Here is a 10,483-nt window from a genome sequence, read left to right as displayed (position 1 = left end):
AAAAAAAAAAAAAAAAAAGAAAAGAAAAAAGAAAAAAAAAATTTTATTACATTCGCGCATAATTATATCACAAATATTATTGATTATTTTTGCTCGTATAATTAAAATTTATATCTTCCCTTGGTACGTAGGTATCTCGACCGAAACGAAATTTTAATGTCCTTCTGGCGTTTTGGTAAATCTTTTTCTCCCTATCTCTCTCTATCGCATTATCTTATATACATACATTACTTGGTTTACCAGGATAACGCTTATGATAATCAGAAAGAGATAAGCATGTATTAATGCGTTGTATTATTACTACCAGTATATCTAATGTTTGATGAATTATTAAATCGTATAAAACGTGTTCTATTGAATATAAACGAACGAACGAATAACGAACGTCTCTCAAACGTTGGTCAATTAATTCGTACGAAAGTGGGTCTCAAATCTTCCGGTTCGTTTCAACTCAAACGTTGCAATGCATATTCATTATTAAAAGAAACGAAAAGGTCCAACGCGTTCACTCACTTTGATAACGCATTGTGTTTTTAATAAACGCATCACGATATATCCTATTCTCTTGACTCAAGTCTCGTTTACGTTTTAACAAAATATGTGCTTACGTATGTACGAAATTAAAAGAAGAAGAGAAAAAAAAAAGATCTCGTACGTATCGCTAAATATAAATTTAATTTGATTAAATGAGAGATTAGGTTTACTCTAGAACGTCTCGGTATAATTATAAAGCCACAAGCGTTTCTTTTAATTTCATTTCTTTTTTAATGAACATTCATGCGATATTATTAATTGTTATTAATTTAAATAATTGACGATAGTATTTTCTTGATATTGATTTTATAGTATTTCCATAGCAAGAGGATCATAAGAATACACTATTATTCGGTACTGCTTCATTCAAATCAAAATCAATAAAGCAGATTGTGCATCCATACGTCTATACACATACACATACATAAATACACACGCGCACACACACGTATATACATACAGTATACAATACATAGATGCATACATGCACGCATGAATACATATATATATATATATATATATATATATATGGCACTCCTAAAGACCAGACATTATGTGCGTATACGAACTACTTTATGTGAAAAGGGTGTGACTTCCGCTCTATCAGACTCGATTGTAATCCACACAGGTGGAAGAAATGGACGCTTTTATCGTCTCGATACGTTCCCAGCATTATACGATACTTTCTTCTCATTAGATGATGCAACCTCTTCTTTTTCTTTTTCTTTTTCTTTTTTTTTTTTAATCGACGACACCGAAAAAAAAAAGAACACGCGCGTCTTCCTCAAACTGACGATATCTTTGCTTGTCATTAAATTTGTGAAACGAGCTGTAGTTCGTTTCACGCGTTGGGAGGTGCAATTGTGTAAAAAAAAAAAAATTAAATAACAAAAATAAAAAGAGAGAGAGAGAGAGAGAGAAAGAAAGAAAGAAAAGAAAAGAAAAGAAAAGAAAAGAAAGAAAAGAAAACGCGAAGAAATGCCAAAAAGAGTCAAAAAGAGCGGCACTGGGAAAAAAGGGGAGAGGGATGGGAATGGTGGGAGAGAGAGAGAGAGAGAGAGAGAGAGAGAGAGAGAGAGAGAGAGAGAGAGAGAGAGAGAGAGAGAGAGAGAGATAGAGTGAGGAAGCGAAGAAGACGAAGAGAAGACGCGGAAGACGAAGAAGAAGAAGAAGAAGAAGAAGAAATAAGAGGAAGGGGTTTCAAAGCGGATTGCAAGGTCTCGCAATTTCGTTCTTGTCTTCTGAGAAACCAATCGGTCGAACTCTCTTAGGACTTGGTTATACTCGAATCCATTTATCAATGAAAAAACTGTTTAGTATTAACGACTAATTACGAGGTAAAGATTTACTTAAGCAAGATGGCGATGATTAACATTATGATAATCGAAAAAAAAAAATGGAAAAGAAAAAATAGGAAAAGCTAAGTACATTCGTATCACTTTCAGGACATTTTTTTTTTTTTTTTTTTTTTTTTGGAGAAAAATTTGTTTCGAATAAAAAATTTGGTTGCGTTAAATAATGGACCCCCAAAACAGGTCCGGTAAAATTTCTCATTATAAAAATTTGTCGATAATATGCGATAATGTGTTTGACGAGATTGATTTGCGATATCATCAATGCGATTGATCGGTGTAAAATAATTAATTAATAATTTCGTTGTGATAGTATATAATCGTAATTGATACCTGCAGTGGTACGTAACATATAATAGGTATGTACATCGCATATGCAACGATATAAAGTATATGTGTATCATATCGAGCGTTCATAATCCAATGATCTCATTTATTTGTATATATGTATGTACATATATTATAGATAGTGATCTGTCGGTCTGTGAATGAATGAGTGATAATTCCTTGCGAAATCGATATCGTCACGATATTCTTACATCGAGTCACACCGGGTTGGACCAAACCATATCTCGTAGCACCGTACTCGATGGACACGACCGAGTGATGCGCCGTGGGATGCATGCAGGTCATTTCGTGGTACAGACAGGTTTTTCTTGGCGGTACATAAGAGGAGAACCGCCTCTTGGATTCCCATCCATTAAGGACAGGAATCTCGTACCGTTTGTTCGTATACCTTCGATCCCAACCGAGTGAACCGCCATCTTTTCAATCTTTTATTCACACTTTCAAACGAAAGCTGAACAATTTTCTCTTACGACGAAGACAAATCAAATATGTTTGTAACGTGTTGTTATATATACCTAATATACTCCCCAAGTCTATCGTAAATCATATTGAAAATATGTATTACGAAAATATGTATTGTACTGTTATTTCTTTTTCTATAAGATATTACGTATAGAAAGATGTGTATGTGTATGTGTGTATATATATATAATATATTTATATTCCGCCAAACGGAAATCACGACGGAGATGAGGAAAAAAAAGAAAAAAAAAAAAAAAAAAAAAGAAATGGCCGATGAACGAATAAACGAGTCCATTCGAGAGTTTTCCAGTAATACGTTGTTATAATTCGCGCAGATGTTGCCTCTTTCGTTAATTGCTAAATTAATGCGTTACCAAGTGTCATAAGGCCAAAGGAAGAAACCTTTGACATAAGGTATTACGAGCTGATAGGATGAGAATAATAACACAAAAATAATAATGTTATGTAATTTCCTTTTTAACAATGTGACAAGAAAATTATGTGTTTGGTGACATAGAGAAAGAGAGATACGCGTACGTATTAACGTATCGAAAATGAGACAGGTAATTTCATTTCTGAACGGAAATCACAACGAAGAGATGAGCAAAAACTAAAAAAATGGCCGATGAATAAAAGATTATTATTTATTTACCTATCGGTAAATAATTAAAAAGTAAAATAATTAAAAAAATATCGACTACCTCGTATTATGCTTTTTTACATAGTATATAATTCGACTTCCGATTCGAGATTAAAAAAAAAAAAAAAAAAAAGAAAAAGGAAAAAAAAACGAAAGAAAGAGAAAGAGAGAAAACGAGTGCATGTGAGTTGCCGCGTGTCTGTCGAGGAAGAGACAAACGATAGACAGCTGGTTTGAAAGAGTGGAGGAACCCTGTTGTCCTGGGGTATCTCATCTTTCCCTCTCTCTCTCTCTCTCTCTCTCTCTCTCTCTCTGTCTCCCTCTCTCTTCCTATCTATCTATATATCTATCTCTTCGTCTCACCCAATGAAGCGTGTTATTCGTCGTTCGCGCGCTTTTCTGACCGAATGCAAGCCATGAGGTTACGAAAGCTATACGAGAGAGATAGAGGGAGAGAAAAAAAGAGAGAGAAAGATAAACATAGGAATGACACGATAGTGAGAAAAGAGAGAAAGAAAGAGAGAATGTCTTTAAAAAGAAGGAATAGAGTAAAAGTACCTATATATGTGTGTATATATATATATATATATATATATATAAGAAGAAAAGAGAAAGAAGATCCATCGTTTCGTTGTCGCAAGTTTGGAACGCGTGCCACGTGCTTGTAAACGCAAAGAGGCGCGTTGTGTTGTATCGTGTGTACGTATAAGTGAATGTGTGTATATATTGTGTGTATTGTGTGTAGTATGTGTGTATGTGTTGTATGTTTTGTCCTTGCGTCTCAGCTTCTTCGCTGGCAGTTGCCATGCGGGATCACCGACTGACGTCACACTTCTATCTCCCACTGGGCAACTTAATATTGATAAGTGAAAGAGCGTTAGATACCTCCTACTCGATATTTCGTTTAAGGATTGAGAATTAGATCCTCGTTCGTTTCCTCTCTGCGATGATCTCGATATGTATATATATATGTGTGTTGTATGTGTGTGTATGGATGTATGTATATATGTATGTATGTATGTGTATGTATGCACGTATGATTCGTCTATTTTTTATACATATGTATATAACGGGTAACTCGCATAAAATAAAAATCATGAGGTATATTTATCCGTTATTTTTGACGAAAAAATCAATTTTTTAGGTAAAATTATATTCGATTTAAAAGGGTTTATATACGTAAGTACATCGTGGAGATGGATGATTTATGTAGAATCAAATTTTTTTTAGTTTTTTTTTTTTTTTTTTTTTTTTTGTAAGAAACGCTAGAGTAATTTCGATAGCTTAATTCCTAAAATTTGACTAGATATAATGAGATTTCGAAAAGATGTTTGATGATATATTGGAATTATATAATATAATAATGATATATATATATATGTGCACATAGATATGTATATGTATATGTATATATATATAACGCATGTTACGCCTCTAATTCGATCTCGAGGGACCTATGTTCTTTCGATTCTCGATACTCTGATATCGACTACGAAATTGGAAACTTGATAAAACGCTAAATTATCGATAAGGAAAATTCTCTTTCTCTCTCTCTCTTTCTCTCTCTCTCTCTCTCTCTCTCTCTTTTCCTCTCTCTTCTTTACCTTTTCCCTTTTCTTTTAGATGAGAAACCCGAGTCTTTTTCGTGAACGAACACATACTAACGTAGAGACACTTTAAACTTTTTTTAGTTATTGGATACATAAGAATGAGAAAGATGATATCGAACGAAAAATTTCAATAAAGAAAAGGACGATGATCGACATTATTCCGAAAGGATTTTAGATGAATCGATATTATTTCTCTTTTGTTTCTCTTGTCTGTCGTACATTTTTCAAGTTAAGATTTTACATTAGAGATTTAATCGGATTAAATTGTATTCTACTTAATATTATTAAAACATACTTTTAATAAAGCTATATATATGTATATATATATATATATACACATATTCAACCAAATCAATAGAGTAAAAAAAAAAATAAATTGAATGATTTATTCGAATAGAAAAACATAACGAAAGATATCTCGATTCTTCAAAGCCTTGAACTTTTCGATTCATCTATGTTTCGATATCTTGATCTTTCGATCCTTCGATCTTTCGATCCTTCGGTCTTTCGATCCTTCGATCTTTCCATCCGACCTGCGACGTACTAAGAGACACGAGGGCGCGGAAATTTAAACCCATCATGTTATTAAATCGCTGGTTAGTGGACGAAAGTGACGAGTAATAAAGAAGGACCTACGGGTAGGTTAGGATATTAATTTAATCGTACGGTATTCCTTTACCCCTGAGTAATTTTATACGCGTCTCGTGTTATCGTAGTAGAGGTTATATAAAAAACAAGGAATTTCTCCATTTCTCGAATAAACAAGAAGCTTGATACTACCTACGACGTGCGAATGTGCGATGTAATTTTCTTTCTTTCTTTCTTTTCTTTTTTTTTTTTATTTATTTATTTATTCTTTTTTCCGTTAATCGTGTGACCTTCGAGAAAGAATACGGTGAAGCACGTTATTGTTGAATTTATCGATTCGATATATAAGTCGTGTATATTCTACATACATACATACATAGCGAATAAGTTACTCGATTTCGTTTCATCGTTTTTATCGCTGGTTAAAAGGGGAGGAATATACGAGAGAGATAGAGAGATATATATATATATATATAGAGAGAGAGAGAGAGAGAGAGAGAGACGTGAGAAAGAAGGGATGAAGAAAGGAAGGGAGGAGGAGGAGGAGGAGGAAAAGGAGGAGGAGGAGAACAGGGGGGCAAGAAAGGAAGCACGAAATGAGATATGTATGCCGGGAGAAAAGACTGGTGCAACTTTTCTACGCATGCCACGTGTTTTACCACCTGCTGTATCTCCCCTCCTTTAGCGATGCCACACAAATCGATATTTCAATTTGTACGAGAGTTCAAAATTTGCAAGCAGAATTTCCATCGTGATATTTAGATCACTTTAGATATACCTTTATCTTACGGGACTTTTACTTCGATTACTTTCACTCTTTTTTCACTCTATCGAGCGTCAATCGAGTCGCAACGCATATCAATCGAATCTAATACGCATATACTTATTCTAATACGCATATATTTATTCTAATACGAAATTACGGAAAAGAGATGCGATTATTGTGGCTGCAGAGAAGAAAGAAAGAAAAAAAAAAAGAAGAAAAGGATATAACGTTCGAAGCGAATAAGAATATTATAAGAATAAGAATAAATTTAACTACGTCACGTTAATACACGTATATTATAATAAAATTGTATCTTCGCAAGGTTATTCTTTCTAATGACGTTTTTAACGCAATACAATATAAATGAAAATCATTTGAAAATATTAATAATCGCAATACGTATTTTTATTTTTCGTATAGAGAGAGAGAGAGAGAGAGAGAGAGAGAGAGAGAGAGAGAGAGAGAGAGAGAGAGAGAGAGAGAGAGAGAGAGAGAGAGAGAGAGAATATATAAACATTTCGACGCACATTAAATAAAAAAACAAATAAGAAACATTATGTACCGAATTGACCTTCGGAAAGGTAAAGATAATACGAAATCCTTCGATGGAAGATCGATAACCGGAAGACTATTTAACGCTGAGCATGACCTCGAGCGCGACAAATGTTTATATGTATATATCGACTAATAAGAAAGAAAGAAAGAAAAAAAAAGAACAAAAGAAATGAGAGAAAGAGAAAGAGAAAGAGAGAGAGAGAGAGAGAGAGAGAGAGAGAGAGAGAGAGAGAGAGAGAGAGATCAAGTTAAAGGCCAAGAGACGAGAGACAACGATAAATGTTATATATATATATATTATAATAGAAGATACTCACTTATTCGTGGCGATCCACATTATCGTTCAGTTCTTCATTGTTTTCATTTTACGATGATTTCTTGATCATTAGTTGGCAATACTAAGAAGAAAGTCAATGTAAAATGTGCAAAACCAATATAATCTTAACGTTCACTTAAATAATCTTCGCAATATGGCTGATATTCACCCTTGACCAAAAGACGAGATTTCTTTCTTTCGATCAAGATTAAATGTGAGAAGGTCGATGAGCTTCTTGTTTCTTCTTTATTTTTTTATTTATTGACTTTTAAAAAACGCTTACCGGAACCGGTCGAAAGCGTACACGACGCGACACCGTCTTACTTCGAATATCTTTTATTCTCTTTTTCTTTTTCACTCACTTTCTCTCTTCTTATATATATATATATATACATATATATACATATATATATATATATATGGGAAATAATATTCTATATATTTCGTCGTGTGTACACTCGAAGGGCACTCGATGAAAGACACAACACTATTCGCACCATCGAACGATCTCCCGCGGATTCGCGCAATAATTTAACTACCTGTGTGTGGTAACACTCACGATTCGAAAACGAACTAGGTGGTATTCCATGCGAAATATCGTCCTGCCATCTACAGACTATTTTTGACATTAATGTTATTACCGACATATATTGAACGTTAATAAACGAATGATATATATTATGTATACGCGAACAGATTTTTATCTCTATTTCTCGAATCTTATTTCTTTTTTTTCGATCATAAACAATTACGATTATACATCACTCTGTTTTCTGATGATTCAAACAAAACGATTATAATTAAACCATCGTAATTTTTGATCGATTTTCATGGACGTCAGAGATGTTTTTTTTTGAATTTTTTGAAGAATTTTTATATATGTGCAATCTGATATACACTGATTACGATAAACTAGTTCACAAATAATAATATATTCGTTGTAACGTTACGTAAGTTTAACGCGTGAAATATGAAATAAGTTTAATTTATTATATCTATGACTTAATTTTCGCCGACACTAGCTCCATCTGGAACAGACTTTTCAATGACTTAAACAATTGACAAGACAGTTTTCTTTTGCATTCCGACGAGTGAACATCGTGACTCTCTATCTAATTTTAAACAAAATTGTGTTGTGAAATAAAAAGTTATTGAAGACAAGTGCGTGAGGAAATCATTAAGACATTAACCTACAACAAGCGGATGCAGCAGAGCAGAACTTCAAATAGAGCAGTCGCGCAAAAAAACAACGATCTCCTTCTGATATTTTAGTCATATTTTACACAAGATACAAAATGAGTTAGTTACATAAAGTGTTAGTTGCGGCAGGCAGGTTATATCAACGTAATAACTGTAAGTTTTTATAAATTTATTTATTAATACGTAAAGATAATCGAAAAGTTTACAAAGATAAATTAAAAAAAAAAAAAAAAACAAAATTATTGGTTATCTAATTAGTTATTTAATCGATTATCTTAATTAACCTCCAAAAAAGTGCTAACTATCGTGATGCAAATAATAACTGAAAATTAATGTCGTATAAAGAAGTGTAGGAATTCTAATAATGTCTTATCTTGCAATAGAAAAAGAAATATTGTTTGGTTTACATTCCTCGTGATATGCTTCGCCATTATGAAAATCTCTCCAAGTTGGAGGTGAGAATTTGTTTAGATGTAGACCACAATGCTTACATGGTTCAATAAACAGATTGATTAAAGTATGAAACCAAATCTAGAAAAAAAAATTTACATATTCTTATAAGTAATATGATTATTAATGATCTTATATTATTTTTGTTTTATTTGCGATAAAGATTGCGATTTATTTTACAAAAAATTCATATTACCATAAACGATTGTACACCTAATTCAGGATATTCTACAGAATCAAAATGTAGTATTGCAGCGAGAGCATTTTCTGTTACTTTTCTGAAAACTTTATGCCTTGATTGTGTCCACAAATCTATTGATTCTTCATAACCTTTTACAACAATCCATTCGATCATCATACCTCTAATTATTATTACTGCCTTTAAAATGTATCCTAATGTAATATCGAATGATATATCTGATTTAACCGATTTAGAGGCAGATATTGTCATATCACCAAAAAATTGAGTTAAGGTAGTCATCATGTAATTGATTTGCCTTTTAACAAGATTAAAATTTTTGTTTTAATTTTTGTATTTATATGATGAACATAAAATTTGTTATTATTACAAAAGACTTTGCACATTGTAGAAGTACATTATAATTACTAGTTTAAACTTTATTTCTCTTTACTCTACTGATATTTGTATAATATTTTTTTTAATGAATATTGCTTAAGTAATGTTTGAATGTCATTATACTAATGAACTTTATCAATCTATTTATAATTGTTAATAAGAAAATTATAATATGCTTACCTTTTCTCTGCACTTTGCTGATTAAAATTATTCATGCGTTCCAAATATAATGGATGTGATATCGGTTTTAAATTTTTAATCTTTCGAACTACATTCCTGAAAAATTTGTATATATTATACGAATACTTATTTCCACGTTGAAATAAAAAGTACAAAATTAAATCGCACACCTTAAATTCATGTTAACTGTTGATAATAATCCTTGTAAATAGGCAACTTGTTTATTCTGTTCTCCGCTATGTAAATCATTTAGAAAAATTCCAAAAACACGATCAACGTTAGAACGTAATACTGTAATTGCTATCAATGCTGCTTGTAATTGTTCCATCATTTATTTTTTTAATAATGAATAATAAATATACGATTAAGATGTAAGCAAACGCAATCAACATCAGTGAGGTTACGTTATTACACTCTTTAGTAGTTAAAATTTTGAACTAAACTATGTAACCGATTTTACTCTATATATCAAATTTTTTTTTATACGAAATCGCTCAGTTTAAACGAAGAACGGCGAAACATTCAAAATATATACCTAGGGAATAAAATTTTAATAATAGTTTACAAAACTATTAATTGATTTCATTAGTATCAGACATTCATCAGTGTATTGTAATTTTGCTTTAGCCTGTATCAAGTACAGTAGGAAAACATGAATCTTCGAAAATGCAAAATTTAATGTTAGTGTTCTACATTGATAATTTCAATTAACGTTCGATATTGAATAAATATTTCGAACGAAGATATCGAATTAAAGCGTATAGTACATTTAGCAGATATATCCCTATGTTTCTCAAGAGATGTGATCGTCGCTGATTGGCTGGTGCTCTATTTATGAAATAGTTACATATATATAAAAGGTAAGTTGCAAATAATCGTAATAGAAACTTCCTAGAATAATATTC

At 32.0% G+C, this 10,483-nt stretch overlaps 2 protein-coding genes across 3 annotated transcripts in view; both read right to left on the bottom strand.

The window, feature by feature from the left end:
• The window catches only part of LOC122630084 (transcriptional activator Myb), a 35,321-nt gene extending 27,864 nt beyond the window's left edge, over nt 1-7,457 (bottom strand). The window contains exon 1 of one of the 2 annotated variants that reach the window (XM_043814174.1): nt 7,173-7,457. In XM_043814174.1, coding sequence (XP_043670109.1) covers nt 7,173-7,192 — 20 coding nt within the window. In that variant the 5' untranslated portion in view covers nt 7,193-7,457. The remainder of the gene's footprint in view (nt 1-7,172) is intronic. The other variant, XM_043814172.1, reaches the window with a different exon arrangement.
• A 1,153-nt stretch (nt 7,458-8,610) lies between these two features.
• LOC122630092 (mediator of RNA polymerase II transcription subunit 27-like) lies at nt 8,611-10,200 on the bottom strand. Its single transcript, XM_043814187.1, has 4 exons — nt 9,749-10,200; nt 9,579-9,674; nt 9,018-9,318; nt 8,611-8,902 (listed from the first exon to the last, which is right to left on the bottom strand). Exons 1-4 carry the CDS (start codon nt 9,907-9,909, stop codon nt 8,741-8,743), a joined length of 720 nt encoding a protein of 239 aa, XP_043670122.1. The 5' UTR covers nt 9,910-10,200; the 3' UTR covers nt 8,611-8,740.
• Between the last annotated feature and the right edge of the window lie 283 nt (nt 10,201-10,483).

This window comes from Vespula pensylvanica, chromosome 6 (assembly GCF_014466175.1).
Source record: "Vespula pensylvanica isolate Volc-1 chromosome 6, ASM1446617v1, whole genome shotgun sequence".
Lineage (NCBI taxonomy): Eukaryota > Metazoa > Arthropoda > Insecta > Hymenoptera > Vespidae > Vespula > Vespula pensylvanica.
Note: the sequence above shows the minus strand (reverse complement) of the source record. Positions and strands in the feature narration are given on the sequence as shown.

Bases quoted from the DNA above. Each gene is read 5' to 3' on its own strand.
- LOC122630092 (XM_043814187.1), bottom strand. From the start codon at position 9,909: ATGATGGAACAATTACAAGCAGCATTGATAGCAATTACAGTATTACGT. The intron at 9,675-9,748 runs GTGTGCGATTTA...CAAATTTTTCAG, and splicing joins ACAGTTAACATGAATTTAAG to GAATGTAGTTCGAAAGATTA. The intron at 8,903-9,017 runs GTAATATGAATT...TTTTTTTTCTAG, and splicing joins TAGGTGTACAATCGTTTATG to ATTTGGTTTCATACTTTAAT.